The sequence below is a fragment of the Biomphalaria glabrata genome, chromosome 7, assembly GCF_947242115.1.
Source record: "Biomphalaria glabrata chromosome 7, xgBioGlab47.1, whole genome shotgun sequence".
In the NCBI taxonomy this organism is placed as follows: domain Eukaryota; kingdom Metazoa; phylum Mollusca; class Gastropoda; family Planorbidae; genus Biomphalaria; species Biomphalaria glabrata.
The window spans coordinates 8,999,176-9,015,486 of record NC_074717.1 but is presented as its reverse complement, the minus strand read 5'-3'; the positions used below and the strand labels follow the sequence as shown (position 1 = coordinate 9,015,486).

Sequence of the window (16,311 nt, the reverse complement as noted above, 5' to 3'; positions counted from 1 at the left end):
CCAATACCATGTCTATAAACCTGTCATAATAGAATCTTCCAAACTCTGGAGAGTCTTCTAAATCCTTACTAATCCTTAATTTGAAAAAAAAGTTATAGTAGAATATATAAAATCTTTATTCCCTGTGTTCATATAAAATATAGCACATTACATTACAAATGTGAATTAGTTTAACAAAAATTGTATAACTTAAGGTGAATAATGTACAAGTCTAAAATAGTTTTAACCTAAAACTTACATTTCAACTACTAACATACACATTCACGACACAATTAAGTTTGATGTCAGCCTCAGTTTTATTAATTTCACATTATATGCCACCATCCAGCATCAACAAACATTCCACATGAGCTTCCTCAATATCAAATATGTCTCAGATTATTTATACATAAAAGTTGATGGTTTGATTCCAAAATTCAGCTACTTTTGACATTTAAACAAATTCATTCGACAAATATTTCAAGATGTAGCACCGTAAAGTCAGGCAACCCTAAGCCCTAACAACCGTTGCCAGGTTTCACAATGAATGCACAATTAACTTGGCCTTGCAATTATTAAATTCCCAAGCATTGTTACAGTTGTGTCCACGGAAGACATCCTATCACAGTGGCTTTTCAGTAGAAACACAGTTTTAAATAGCATCGAATCTGAAACAAAAACACAATGAACTTTGAACTTTATAAAGGAATATAAAACAAACTCTTTAATTCTTGTAGGCATTAAAAACAAGTTGTAAGTATATTATGAATCAATCATGTCAAACCAACAGCTTGCAGGCCATATCTGGCTCACAATGCTATCAGACAACTCAAAACTATTGCTCAAAGTTTAATATGAAACCTTAGAGACTTGGTTCCACCTGATTTGTTTTATGGTGGTGATGCTGTGACACAAGTCGGAAATTTGTGTGGCCTTAGGCCAAAAAAAACAAAAAAGTTGGGCAACACTGATATGAATGAAATGAGTATTATTTAGTAATAATAATAATGCCAATGTCTTTGATTTCCAAGATTAAGCAAAAGTGCAATGTTTCACATGACTACGCATGATTTGTAAAACTGCAAAGCATCCAGTCTGCGCTAGGTATTTTTTTTTAGTAATAATAGTGGTTAAGAATACTATTGTAGAGTAGCGAAAGCCTGAGATGATAATCTTGAGTTTTCTAGGTACAAATTGAAGTCAAATGTTGAGAATCTGTATCAGTCCCTGGTGTTTTGGCTGGACAACTAACAAACAAGTCACGTAATGAAACAACTACATAGAGAGACCTGTACAAAAATTTTGTCATTACACCAACAGAATCTTCAGACTCAAGAAGAGTCTCTATTCAGGGGGCAAAGACATAATTTATTAACATTATTTTAATTAAGTTTGAAATCAGAGAGTCTCTGGCATGTAAGTACCCAAGATTTCTACCTCTCTGCAAACTAATAAACTATCTAGCAAAGCACTTGTCTGTGTTAGAGTCCCAGGTTTAAATCAAACACACCTTTTGATCAACAAAATGAAAGAGAAAAGCTAATAGCTTTCACTTCTGTGCACATGAAAGTATATGTAGTACAGGTCAGTCAAATGCTTGGATTCGATGTTGAAAGAAACATGAAATGTAGCATTCATAACAAGCTTAATTTGTCTGGGGTATTAAATCTCTAGTTGCCAGAAGCATCCCTAGCTATTTAACTTCCTTCAAGGAACAGAACATTGGTTTGGTCAATTTTATTTTGATTCTTTCTTCGAAATCAGGACCATCAAGAGGACAGTCTGAACTGCTAACAACATGACCAGGCAGCCAGGTTAAAGGCTGATGCATATAATAAACAGAAGTGTGATTCTACGGTCTACAGTTAAAAAGAGTGCCAAACTGCCAACAGGCAAGGAAGATAAATTAATATCACATGTATTATTATTTGTGACATCATTTTAATTCATGTTAACCAATAGGCACGAATGTTAAGATAAATACTTCCATTTAGTTTTTCTGGTTTTATATTTTACAATGCAACAAAACACAACACTGTCATCAATCTTCCCCTTATTTCTTTACTTTTACATCTGTTCATAGAGTCCCCCCCCCCCCATTTATTAATTAATGTCTACCCAGAATAAAAATCTGACATAATTCATTTATTCAAGGACCCATACAATAAAATGATGCTGCATAATCAAACAAATGAGTGGATAGAAAAAATTACCTTTTTTCTTCTGCCTTGGTGAAAGATTTGATTTCCTCTATTGATATGCCTCGACCAATCATGTTGAGCAGACGCAGGTAGTTCATGGCCATAAACATCATCAGCTTGTGCTTCAGGTTTTCTTTGATCACTCGGCAGTCATACACACAGCGGGCCCACCAGCCTTTCACCACCCCCGTCACTGTGTTGATGGCTGGGTCATCCAAGTGAGAACCTCTGATAGCACTGAGGAGTGGTTTTTTTTTTATTTGTCAGTCACTGAACATCTTCGAAACAATTGAAGTTACACTGATATCAATGTTTTTTACTTTAAACTGAACAATAAATATCTTGTAAGGCCATTGCTTTCATTTAACGATGTGAACATAACATAATTTAATTGGTGACAAGGTAAAAGGCAATGGTACTCCTTTCAGACCTTGCAATTTATGGGTGCAGATGAGGTAAAGCAAATGTAAGGTGAACTCAGGAGCAGACACGATAAAGCCAATCTATTCCTATTGCCTATGGTTATCAAGAGTACCATGTGGCCAGCACAATGATCTTTACTTCCCCCATAGTATGTCAGGTAGTCATGAGAGCAAGGTCATTAGAGCAAGGTGGACTCAAGGGCGTCCTAAAAATCCCAAAGTTCAAAATCTTGATTTCAGATTCTAACTCAAGACCCTTTGGTTTGGAAGGCAAACACTTTACCACTTTGCCAACAAGCCCCAATTGGTGACAAACTTAAATATAATTGTGTATTCATCAATACCTTCTGGCCATAATCCCATATCTATCCACTGTGTTTCCATGATCCCTTATGATAGCTCGTATTGTGTTCAAGTTCCTGTGACATCAAAAAAAAAACATTGATTAGTTAGAAAATTTTATCAAACAAAAACAAAGATTAATTGTTGTTGTTTTTTTAATATTGTGACTTGTTTGTTTTTTTCAATAAAATCATTGAGCATGACTCATCCTTAACATTGACCTGGGTGAAAAATTGGTTTGTATATTTTGTGCCCACCATTTGGTTGAATTAGAAAAAAAAAGAGCCTTAAGCCAAATTAATAATAAATTAATTAATAAAATTAAAAAAAAAACTTTTAGACAAAATTCAAGCATTTGTAGTTTTATAATTATTAGCATCAATCTTAATCTATGTATTTTTAAGTGATAAAACCAAGCCTCATGGTTATCTACAGAATAGACATTGCAGTGTAAAGAAAGGCTGGGAGGTCTACCAGCTCTAGACTAGTCCAGTTTAGTTTTAGCTGTTTAAGAAATTTCTTCAGAAATGAAGATTATTACATCTTAACCCAAACATCCTGAAGGACAATGAAAGTGGCAGGATTCAAAATAAGCCTGAATTGCAAACCACATGACCATGCAGCCAGGTTAAAGGGTGACGCATGTAATAAGCAGCAGTGGGATTGCTCCAATAAGCAAAAAGATGAAAATAATAGGGAAAAGAAATGTGCAATTAAAGCAAAGATTAAGGTCAATAAAATCTCAATATATTTAGGTTTACAATAAAACATTTGTAAAACATCTTCAATTAGTTTAAAGCTATCCCTAGCTACTAAGTAGATATAATATAGGCATATTTAGTCTAAGCAAACAAAATCATGGTTTCCAATGCAATTCATCTTTTAATAAAGGTGCCAAAAATACAAGGCACAATTTTCATTTTCTGAAAATTTCTGAGATTTTTTTTAAAGATACATTTTTTTAAAATAAGATTTTAAAAATGATATAAAAAGTAAAAAGTAATGAAATCCAATTATTGACACATTCTAGTTAGTCAACATTAGGTCCTAGTCAACATTAGGTCCAAGTCAACATTAGGTCCACATCTTCAAGAGCAAAGAAATAATAAAACAAAAAAAAATGGCAAAGCATGAAAGAAGATTATGAAGCATAACATTCCATAAAGATGTCACTACCCTTCAAACAGAATCAAACAAGACATGACTCAAGAAAATGCCAAAGAAGATGAAAAAACTGGCATTACATTTTAATAGGCCAAACCAAGAATTGTGATGAGAAAAAGATTTGGGAGAGAATACAACGCATTGAACACAAAACTTAGAGACAAATATGCTCAATGCTAGAAACTGCTAAGATCCTGTAAATGTCTGAGGGGTGATTTAAATCAAGGTTAAAAGACAGACCTTATAACCAGCAAAAGGTTGGAAGGCATCTCTCTCAAGACCACCATGATTTTGTCAAAATGTTTGCTGGCCATCTCCTGCATGTATTCTATGTCACTGCTGGTCATAGCTGTGGGCAAGAACACTGTTCTACGCTTGATGGGTCGCTGGACCAGAATCTCACAGAACAACTCAGCGTCTGTGGAGTGGACAGGTCAAACAGGGGATAAATCTTTTTTTTTTTCCTCAGTGTTATGTGGGTAACATCAACAACTGATTGTAAATAGGAACAACACAATGTTGGTGAGTCACTTATTTCTAGATCTTGTCTTCATAAACACTTTTCAGGTGCTTTAACTTTAGATTGTGGCATCTTTCAACTTTTTAGCTACATCAGGAGGAAAACTATCAAACAAGCAGATGATACTTTTTTGAGTTTGCCTTTTTGTTGAAAAGTTCAAAGTGTATTTAAATCACCAAGGCGTGGGAAAAAAAGCAGTGAAAAACAAGGGAACACATTTGAACAATGAAGAAGATACTTCCCAAAGCTCAGCATGGACGCACACATTAGTTGCTAAAGAAATCAAACTTTAAAAGTAAATGAAGTTTGTTGCTGCACCTAGAGAAGGATCAAAGAAGTAGAAGGTATATTTTCTTGAAAGAATGGAAACAGAACTGAACTATTCAAAGATTATCAACTTCACCTAAACCTTAGTCTGTTGAACTTGTTGGGCACCACAGGATCTTTTGACTGACATTGCCCATTCTTTTCTGCCTTTTGCCTTATATAGAAACTCTTTCACTGAGAGGCCTGTCCATTCTTGTATGTTGTCTTCCCATCGTTTTCACCGTCTGCTGCTTCTCCTTTTTCCTGGTACTTCCTTACAGGAAGGTCTTTGCAAGTCTTGAGGACTTGTGATACGGCCACACTGAGAGTCAAGAGTTCAGAAGTGGTTTTACAGCTTTATAAACATTACAGAAAACTATCAGGACGCCAAGAAAAGAAAACAAATGAGTTAGTATTTTTACAAGTCAACATTCTGAATGGTAAAAATGAAAGACAGCTGGTGACCGTGAAGAGTGTAGAGATTTGGTTACATGAACCATTACAGCAACCCTACCACAAAAGATAAGAGACAGATGATGATAATGAAGACGATACATTACAAGCTATCAAGGTAACATTCAGAGCTAGATGCTCAACACAAAGTACAAACTTGTTTAACACTGATGATAAGATCAAGAGAATGGGAACATTTAACTCTTTCTCTCCTAACTGACAATACCAGCCTTGATTCCACCAGAATGTGGTAAATAATTATGGAGAGAAAGAGTTAAAGATATCTTTTTTTCTTATCTATCCTTTATTAATTGTGCATTTTATTTTCAAAACCATGATTTTGTCAAAGCTAAACATTCAACAAAATCTACCGAAATATCCAAATCAGGGAAGTTGGCATTTCTTTCATAACAGTCAAGACACGATCGTGTATCTCCTGAAACTTTTCCCTCCACACAGCTTTCTCTTCTTTACTCATGACCAGCCACTCCTCCCTCGTGGGAGGCTTGATATCAAACAATCTCCTTGTCTTCATCCTGACTGGTCTTTGCATGATCATTATAGACAGGATTAGAGAATCTGGCAAGGTTAGCAAAGGAAGTTAAATCAGATGCAAACTGAAACTTTACTAGAAACAGATGTTAAGAGTTCAAACCCATCAATCAATTGTGTCTCAAGGTAAATGTAGCTGTCAAACTAAAGTGTTTTATAGTTTAAATCTCAGCGACAAATTGCATTATTAGATATTTAAGGATATTGTGAATACAACCACAACAAAGGGGAAACATGAGATCAGTAAAGCTCATAAACAGTTGGTGGGTTTTTGGCCACATAATGCTCCTAAGATCTATTGACCACAGACTTAATTGAAACTTTTTACTTCCCCTGCTCTATCAAGTTCACTCTTCACTGTAAAAAATAAGTTCCTGATTAATGGCAACATTTGAACTGTTCCTGAATTTTGCATCTGGAGAATGATATTTGTCTATCTAGTCATTAGCTTTAGAACATAAAAGTAAAATATATTTTAAATGTGAAATGCTGATCTAAATCACAAAACATTAAACATTTGCAATTCTTCATCATTTTAGACAACGTCATTTTAAATTACATAACATTATCTAGAAGGCATATAAGAAAAACACAAAACTGTAAAATTAACAAAAAGAAAATAAAAGACAACAAAGTAATGTAGAAACACAAAACTAAGCAAAAACAATCAAATACCAAAAATCAATGTAATAGAACTATAAAACCTAATCAAACTCATTAATGCTTACTTTTGCAAGAACTGAAATCTGTAATGTATTACACATTATAAACTATGTAAATATTTAGAATACAATACTCTGGCTCTAAATAAAAAAAAAAAGATTTAATAGTAATAAAAAAAATACTATTTAGCCTTGTTGAAGTTTAAAAGAAATGATCCTTTTGACAGCCCAAATACAGACAAGCATCCAGTAGGTGATGGACAAACCTATTAATATATGCACTAAATTATACTAGCATTAAACACTAGCAACAACCTGCAGTGAGAAGAGCGTGAAAAAGAAAAAGCTAACCTTTGACACCAAGTTTGTAAGAGTTTTTATCCATGCCCTCCTCGTCATTCATGATGATAGCTTTATAGAGATTGCACAGTGCCCTGCGATGGTCACCACTCAGTGTATCGTAGAGTCCATGATCCAAGAGAACCAACTGTACCTTGCCGTCTGCTCCTTTTCTAATAAATACTAGATTAGAAAAGGAACAATGAAATAAATCAAATCGAGAAATCTATACATAATAGTGACCAAATTTTGACAGACAAAAATTGGATGAGAATAAGTCAGAGGAAGTAAAAAAAAACAAAAAAATATATTGTGGGATTTTAAAAAGATTTTTTTACCATTGCCAGGATGGGGATCAGCATGTACAAATCCAGACAAAAAAATCTGGTCAGAAAAGGACTGCACAAGTTTTGTGTCAACCTAACAAAAAATTTAACAACAAAATCATTTCAAGATTTACAAATTAAAAAAAAAAAAATTGTCATGCAGAAGTTTTTTTTTAAATATCCAGTACATTGAAAACTTACATCCAGCAAACTGAGTCCATAGTTTTTGATACCTTCTAAGTTGTTGACTTTCACTCCATCAATGTATTCAGCTGTCAAGACACGCTGGGAAAAACAATTAGCAAGAATTGCAAATGTTGAGTAAATAAAGAAAAAAACAGAAGAGATTCAAAGTTCATAAAATTGATACGTAATTTGTAGTACAAGGGGAGTTAAATCTCTGCTATTGCTCAAACTAAGAATTTTTTTTACAGCCACGATTCAATAGACTAAAAAGATGTCGATAAACAAGTAGCTAAATAATCAGTGGCATAGTTAGGGTGGGGGAGGAGTGGGGAGAAGTTGAAAATCCCCCCAAGCCCCCACTTGATGGGGCCCCTAAATGAGTTTTTTTACATTAAAAATTAAATATTACGCAAGATGAAGGGACCCCAAAGAGGTCAAGCCCCCCCCCCCCCCCCCCCCCGGGCCCCCAAACGATGGAAAATTCCTAGCTACGCCCCTGTAAATAATCTTTGTTAAATAAAAATGTGAACTAAAAGGAGGTGAAAGAGATAAGCACAACAAGAGTGGCTTGCAGAGTACAGGTGCACAATACCAACACTTACTTCTCCATAGACTTTATTAATATAATGTTCAGAAAATATTGTATAATTTGAGAAAATTACATAACTGCAGAGAAACAAAATAAAAAAAATATTTAAAAAAATACCTTTGAGGTCATGTTCCAGTAAACTTTTGGAACGTAAATAAACTTTAAGTGGGACAAGTCTCGTTGACATCGTTCTCCATTTCTGCCTTCATTTTCAAAATCTAACTCTTGTCGTAATGTCTCTTTTAAATCCTGAATCGTAGTCAATAAACAAAGTCAACAGTATAAACCAATCAATGAATTAAACAAAGTCAACAGTATAAACCAATCAATGAATTAAACAAAGTCAACAGTATAAACCAATCAATGAATTAAACAAAGTCAACAGTATAAACCAATCAATGATTAGAGTACATTCTAGCTGAAAGTACAGGTAATACTTGCACACACAAAAAAAAGAAATTATTAGGTCAAGAAACTTTGATTATTAATAATATTAATTAAGTTCCAGGAAAAAGATTGAATCAAAATGGATCCGAGTCTTCTTTATAATGTACTGAATGAAATAATTTAAGCACATGTCAGTCATGTGACTTTCTGACTCAGCCCCATTTAAAACTCCATACAAATATTGAGGATTTATTTCTACCACTGATACAATCTTGCAATCTAAGGGAAGGGGAGGAAGGATGTTAAGGTCGTCTGTTTCTGTGGCCATGGTTAATGAGGGTGTCATGTGGCCAGCACAACAACCAACCGCCTTTACTTCACTCAACTATTGTCAGGTACCCATTAGAGATGGGTGGACTCAGAGGCGCCCTAAGGATCCCAAAATAGAAAATCCCAGTCTTCAAACCCCGGATCTCTAGGTTTGGAGCCCAAGCGCTTTACCACTCAACCACAGCATCCCCCAGATACAAGTGATACTGAGGAATTATTTCTACAGTGATACAAGTGATAATTAACATCAAGTATTTAACATTTTTTGTTTTTTAATCCTCAAAACAAAATTAAAAAAAAAATAGTCAAAGTAAATGATGCATGTTTTAAAAAGAAGACATTTAAGTAAAAAAAAATGTCTAAAAGCTAGTGTTTTTTCTTCATTACCTTTAGAACCCAAGAAAACCCAAACTTTGGGTGAACCCAGGCCACCAGTTTCAACAGAATCTCACAGGTCAGGATATCCCCAGCAAACCTGTCCCTCAAGTCAATGTACTGCACCTGTCAGGTAAACACATGAGTATCAAGCAACTGTTTTCTAGTGGCAACAAAGAGCAACTGTTTATAGAAACAACATCACTCTCAAATTATCCAAAGAAAAAATAACTGGATAACATAAATGAGTGGACTGGCTTCACTCTTGATATCCTGCTAAGATCAGCTGCTGACCAAGAAAAGTGAAAGAATTTGGTTATGCGAACACTCACAGTGCCCCCTAAGAGAAAATCAAGGGACAGATAATTATGATGATGAAACAATAAACAAACTTTCATATCAAAGCAAATATTTTAGTCCATTTACAAACTAAAGAAAGAAAAAGTCATTTTGAGACAAAATACACAAAAGGCATATTATTAAATATCTGTTATGAACAACACATAAAATCACAATGACTGGGGAGGGGTGGTTGTTTTAAAATGTTTTACATGTTTCGGATGTTCCTTTACTTCCTAGTCCAAACCTCCCAAAGGACAACGGGGGATGGGAGCGGGCAAGGTTTGAGCCCGGGACCATCGATAAGTCCGAATGACATTCCAGCGCGCAAACCACATGACCAGGCAGCCAGCTCCTTCCTTTACACAAGAAGAAATCAAAACAAGACACCAAGGGAAGAGAGTGGTTTGATAAGTCGACGACAAAGTGCTGAGAACCACTGAAGTACATTTACTCCAAAGTGTTCATTTCCAGCACTACAATCTAAATGCCTAGTTCTTGACAAAGATGTTCAAAAAAACATACCTTAACTGCGACGTTGTCTCCATCATGCGTTTTAGCCCTATGAACCTGGGCCAAACTGGCAGCAGCAATTGGTGTCTCATTAAACTCTGCAAACATCTCTGTTGGTTTCATGCCGAAATCTTCCAAAAATAGCTGTTCAACCTACAACACAAAATTTAAAGTTGATTAATAAGGTTTTTTCTTTTTTTTTTGTAGTCATAGAAGTTGTCTTGAGTCAAACTGGGGCATTATGAATGCGACAGCTGAGATTTCTCAAAAGAAAACTATAAGGGCAAACATTTCATTCAAATAATTTTTTAAAAAAAGAAGTTTTCTATAAGTTTGTTGACTCATGAAATGAGGAGGGGACAACATGGTAATAAAACTAAAAGCAAGATGTTTTTGTTGTCTTTGAGATGCTAAGTATTTTGAGGCCATCATCTGCCCTATAAATCGCAAGGTGAAACTTTACTTTTTTTTATTTGAATACTACATTCTATATTTTCACAGGTATATAGAATTTTTTAAAATCCTCTACAGCAATGGCTGACAAAGTATTGGGCCAGGCCTTAAGGAACTCACCTCATCTGGTCTCCGTGTCAGTGCTTTGTCTTGCAACACAACCAATGTGTTTAAATATTCTTTAGGGAGAATGTGATTCATGGATACAAGACCTTAGTGTGGACAGAGAAACAAACAGACATTTGTTACACAATAACAAGTCATGTAACATCAAGGTTGGACATTAATCTTCTATTTCAATCATGAGTAATCATGATACAATTTTGTTTTTTTTGTTTTTAAATTTACTTGAGATGAAAAAATTTACAAAAAATCGAAAGTGTTTTGTTTTCCTACAATAGTACAATTGTTATTATTATTATTATTATAGCTTTTATATAGCGCTACTTTCATGCTTACAGCATGCTCAGAGCGATTTGGTCCAATCTCATTTGTGGACTAGTGGGGGGAAGGGGGTATCTAGGAGTTGGTTTTCCGTGCTGCCTTTAGGCGCTCAATAAACGCAACTCTGCCCGAGTCGGGTGTCAAACCTCGAGCCCCCTTCTGGTAGCCAAGACAAGCCAAGTTCAAGTGTACTTAGCCTCTCGACCACGCTTCCCACTTTAAAGTTAACGTAAAACTATATACACTCCAAAATGTACTTTTGTTGTATCCCCTGATCTAGGTTTTGAAATAAATGCATAATGCCACTCTTTTTTTCTTTACTGATCACATGCAGAATAATCAAAACAATGACATTTTTTTTTACAGAAACAGGAAGTGTGTACAAGGACAAGGAGAGAAAACAACTCTACCTAATTAATGTAAATTTTGTGAATATTTTCAGTTATTTTAATTTCGTTGGATAAGCAAAGACAGTCGTAGCCCAAAGGAGCTTCAAACATATAATTAGTGAATATCTTTGAGCCCTTAACAATATTGATGGAAGAACAATACATTGTAACGAAACCAAAACTTGCAAGACAAACTCCTACTAATGTTTAAAGTCCATGGCTGTCGATTCAGAGGTAAATTAGAGAAATACAAACTGATACTATACCTTGACCTAATTTTATATACAGTCCACCATTTTTCAAACAGCCAACCAGAATTCTGTCCGCTGCTCGCTGATGGCACAACTTTATTAACCTGGCGTACTCTTCTGACTCCTCATCAATGTCGTACAAACTCCACTTGTAGTCCAAGGAAATGAAGGCCCCAATGATCAGAGAACTGCACATATATTAACAGATACATCAACAATGAGTACAAATTGTATTATACTTTGTTAAATAAGAGCATCTATACATTTCTATAAGATTAAAAAGTAAATCTTCTGCTATTGGAATGCTTTAATATAAAAAAACAACAACTAAGGCCTTACATGTAATATGAACTATAAATGGTATATATTAAATAATTGTTTCCCTATAAATAGTATATTATATACAAGATAATTGTTTCCATATAAATAGTATACTATATACAAAATAATTGTTTCCAGGCAGGTGGTTTGTTCTGGTTCAACACACTGAAAAGAAACATCCAAACACACTATTTCTTTTGTTCTTTAAATCAATCTTCTTAGATTTTGTAATTTGTTCACATTTGGTTGTGCACTAGTTTGAACAGTTTCATGTGTTTTGATGACAAACAGCTTAAAAGTATAATTTTATAAAATTGCAAATAGTAATTTGAAAATTTTGATGGCACAACAGCACAAAGTAAATTTTCACTTTTTCGTTTTCAATCTTAATGTTTGTTTTTTTAATTTTATAAAATTATTGAATTTTTTCCCCCTACTCTTCAGACAACTCCACATTTGAATATTTGATAAAGATTTATTAGTAAAATCTTATTTATTTAATTTCATTTTTTATAATATTAATCGGCTACTTTTGAATGAGCTTGTTATCATCATGCTAATAAAAAAAAATGCAAAGTTTAAAATCCATTCACTATCCTATAAAGATTTTTGTAAACCACCAGCTCTTTAGGGCTTCACAGCTACTTAGTTTACAAAATACTGGGTATTCTCAAAGATATTTAAACTTATTATTCAAATCAGTCTTGACTTAAAAAAAAACAGAAAAAAATAGAATAAACTAATGCCGAAAATTTTTTGATTTGTGATTCCCATCACTGAACAATAATAAAGTTTTCACAACTGTTTTCATAATAAAAATTTTAAAACAATTTAATTGAACTATTTATATAAATCTTTTTAAATTGAAAACCCCTTATCCATTCACTATCCCATAAAGATTTTCATAAACCACCACTCTTTAGGGCTTCACAACTACTTAATTTACAAAATACTGGGTATTTTCAAAGATACTGCAACAACTAAAAAACTAAAAATGAAAGAGAGCACAGATGAATGAGTCCCAGAAGCAAATCAAGGTAATCGCAAAACATTGGTAATTTAGAAAATGATTTTTTTTTAAAGTAACAAGTTTGAGATGCAATAAATTATCTGTTTTTAAAAACCTACCGTAAAAATCTCTGAATCCCACCACAAAATACTTTAATCTTCCTTTTATCTCTAGGATCAAGAAACACATAATACAGTCCTAAGCCAGATGCTGTGAATGTGAGTGATGTTAGAAGAATTTTTAGATTCTTCCTCTTGGAATGTCGTGCTTGTGATGATAGTTTTCTAGCTGGCATAGATTTCTTCCATAATGGGCAGTGTGTTAAAAAAGTCCTGCTGCCTAAAACCTCTCTCGAGGAGTCAACTTTATCCCTTAAATTTTTGCTGCATTTGGATAAAAAAGAGATTGTGCTTTTGGATTTCACAAAACTTCTTATACAACCTGATGTCACGAGCTTATGGTGAAGCAAAGGAAACATTTTGCAAATAAACAATATACATTTAATGCCTTCACACCTGTGGAAATATATTGAAAAGAAATTAATTTAAACTAGCATATTTTATTCCTTTTCGTCTTCCTTAATTTATAAAAAAAAAAATATTTATATTAATAATTTAGATAAATTGAAATAAGAACTGAATTTCCCTTATAAAGGATTATAGGACAGTTTATTATTATTATAGCTTTTATATAGCGCTACTTTCATGCTTATAGCATGCTCAGAGCGCTTTGATCCAATCTCATTTGTGGACCAGTGGGGGGAGGGGGTATCTAAGAGTTGGTTTTCCGTGCTGCCTTTAGGCGCTCAATAAACGCAACTCTGCCCGAGTCGGGTGTCGAACCTCAAGCCCCCTTTTAGGTAGCCAAGACAAGCCAAGTTCAAGCGCACTTAGCCTCTTGACCACGCTTCCCAGTTTAGAGGAAGTTTCTATGAGGACGCAACTAACCATCTTCAACATCCTCAAACACTTTCTGGTTTGTAGTACAGGTTTTGGAGTCAGTGACCACCACAATCTGTGTGGCCCACAAATGTCCCTCGCTGAGTTGAGGGTCAATGACTTTTTAAGGTCTAAGTCTGCAATGGCCTCCACATCAAAACTGCAAACACTAACACGCGGTACAAAGATTTTAACTGAGTCAGAGCCAAGAAACTCAATGTAGGCTCCATGGCCTGCTCTTTCAGAGTCTATTGATGCCAAACCCATCAGTATATGCAAAAATGGCACTGGGCTTGAAGGCATTAATGGTCTCCAATGCTAGAATTAGAAGGTCATTAGATGAATGCCTAAGCTTAGTGGCATTAGGGTCTACTAGTTCAAGAGTATTTCTGGAGTCGTTGGGAGACATCAAGGGGGAAGGCAATGGTTTGTTAACCACTTTCAATTACAGAATGACTATGACTCATCTTGGCCAGGGATGAGATGAAAGTCGGGGCAGAATAGCAGTACCCTCTTTTGCAAAGAAACATCAGAAGCTGATGTACAGTTTGGAATCCTCAGAGTTGCAAGATCTGCTGATATGTGGCAGTTGTTTTCTCAAATTAGTTACTGACTCCTGGCATTTCCTAAAGGTTGACTCTCATAGTTTTTTTTTCATGTTTAGGGTTAGAGAGTTAATCTCAAGACAATCAAGATTTTGGATTTAGATTTTTTCTTCTGCACAAGGGACTATGAGTTGGACTGGTTGTCAAAGCCTATGTAAGATTCAAGATATAAATTACAAATATGTAGACACTTAAGGTCCACAATCACAATAAGTGATGAAGCAGGAGTCAAAATATATTTCAATCTTTGCTAGCACCAGGGGCGGAGTAAGTGTCAAAAATCGGCCCTCACAAATGACTTATCTTCTTATCTTATATAATACAGACGTTACTTCAAAAAAGAAGATGATTATGTCCTACGCGTCATGCATTCAGTCAGTTTTTATAATGAACAATTGCCACAATTAATCCAAATAAGTAAGAGTAGAGGATATCCAACATCTTATGTGTCTTACTAATTATTAATTAGACTACTATTCTAGAGTTTACATCTAATAATTATTTAATAAAGATCTGCCAAGTCATATTAAAAAGTTCTGTCAAATCACTGGTTTTCCTGGCTAGCTTAGGCAACCCATACCATGCTCTAATAATGCTAGGGAAGAAAGAACATTTGTACCGATTTGTCCTAGCATATGGAACGAGGAATGTGCCTTAATCTTTATGTCTTTCTGAGTATTTTATTAAATTTTGTTTTTGTATTTGAAGATTATGGTTCAGTGTTATATGTATAATTGCTACTTTACTTAGACTTATCCTGAAGGCTTTCTAAATTTAGTGATTTTACTAAAGGTGTTACTCTAGTCAAATGTGAATATTCGTTTATTATGAATCTCACTGCTCTATTTTGTGTCTGTTCCAGTTTCTTAATGTTTTCTTGAGTTGAGGGGTCTCAAACAGAGGATGCATATTCTATTATTGACTTAACCAAGGTTAAATAACATTTTAGTTTTATGTTCTTATTTGATTTATAGAAATTTCTTTTAATAAACCCTAATGCTTTGGGTTTTTTTTTTTTATAGTTTCATCAATGTGGGGATTCCATGACAGTTTTTCATTTATTATAACACCTAGGTATTTTGCGTTTTTAGTCTGTGTTATTGGTTTACCATGAATAAGATAAGTGAAATTAATTTGTTTTAGTTTTTTTGTTACTCTTTATAACTGACATTTTTCTTGGTGGAAAGACATGCTCCAATTAAATTCCCATTTCTGTAATTCATCTAATTCTCTTTGACGTCTTTGTAAAATTTCTGTATCTTGTGTTGTTTTTATTGTTCTATATATAAATATAATATAGTCCTAGACTCTAGAGACCTATCAGTATCATTAGTGATTAGTGATTAGTGACATTAGACTCATTAGTATCATGCAATCGTCTGCATAATAGATCTAGATTTAACTTAGTTTAGGATAAGAATAAATTATTAATCATATTATGTTATAAATATGTATTGTATGTAGACCTAATCTATGTATAAATTAAAATTGTATGTAAACACTGAGAATGAATGAGACAGTAAATCATAATTGAAAGTATTAAAAGGAGTAAAATTTCATCATCTTCGTTTTTGAAGTAACATCTGTATTAAATTAAGTAGTTAAGTGTATTTATATATAAAGTAAAAGTTCTAATATAAGTTTATAAGATAAGATAAAGTTACAGTTCAGTGATGTCTCAGAATGTCTATTCCGTGTAGATCTAGATAGCTCATTATATATTTATTAGAAATCTAGATCTAGAGTCTAGATCTATAGACAGTATAGATTTGGATTTTATATAATTTTAAAATGCGATTCAACTTGCCGAAAATATAGAGTTGTTTATGTAACAAGACCTTCGCATTTTTTAGAGTTTCATAAGTTTGTAGATTTAGTCCCACTGAGGGACGTTACTCCCAGCTTTAAAGACAAGG

At 34.0% G+C, this 16,311-nt stretch overlaps 1 protein-coding gene across 5 annotated transcripts; it reads right to left on the bottom strand.

The window, feature by feature from the left end:
• Positions 1 to 98: 98 nt before the first annotated feature.
• On the bottom strand, positions 99 to 16,310 carry LOC106077329 (uncharacterized aarF domain-containing protein kinase 5-like). Of its 5 annotated transcripts, none has more exons than XM_056036346.1 (15): positions 16,203 to 16,310; positions 12,972 to 13,367; positions 11,538 to 11,710; positions 10,559 to 10,650; positions 9,998 to 10,138; positions 9,146 to 9,259; positions 8,159 to 8,290; positions 7,468 to 7,551; positions 7,279 to 7,360; positions 6,953 to 7,123; positions 6,668 to 6,685; positions 5,759 to 5,966; positions 2,947 to 3,021; positions 2,193 to 2,417; positions 99 to 647 (listed from the first exon to the last, which is right to left on the bottom strand). In XM_056036346.1, exons 2-15 carry the CDS (start codon positions 13,328 to 13,330, stop codon positions 632 to 634), a joined length of 1,890 nt encoding a protein of 629 aa, XP_055892321.1. In that variant the 5' UTR covers positions 13,331 to 13,367; positions 16,203 to 16,310; the 3' UTR covers positions 99 to 631. The 5 variants fall into 5 exon arrangements, with proteins under 5 accessions (XP_055892321.1, XP_055892320.1, XP_055892324.1 ...); XM_056036345.1 differs by lacking the exon at positions 16,203 to 16,310 and adding an exon at positions 16,060 to 16,196; XM_056036349.1 differs by lacking the exons at positions 5,759 to 5,966; positions 16,203 to 16,310 and adding exons at positions 4,349 to 4,526; positions 16,060 to 16,196.
• Position 16,311: the final 1 nt, after the last annotated feature.

What these genes read in the sequence shown, in the direction of transcription:
- LOC106077329 (XM_056036346.1), bottom strand. Translation starts at nt 13,330, where the DNA reads ATGTTTCCTTTGCTTCACCATAAGCTCGTGACATCAGGTTGTATAAGA. An exon ending in ATGGACTCAGTTTGCTGGAT is followed by an intron (nt 7,361 to 7,467) that starts GTAAGTTTTCAA and finishes ATTTTTTGTTAG; the next exon opens with GTTGACACAAAACTTGTGCA. An exon ending in TGATCCCCATCCTGGCAATG is followed by an intron (nt 7,124 to 7,278) that starts GTAAAAAAATCT and finishes TTTCTAATCTAG; the next exon opens with TATTTATTAGAAAAGGAGCA.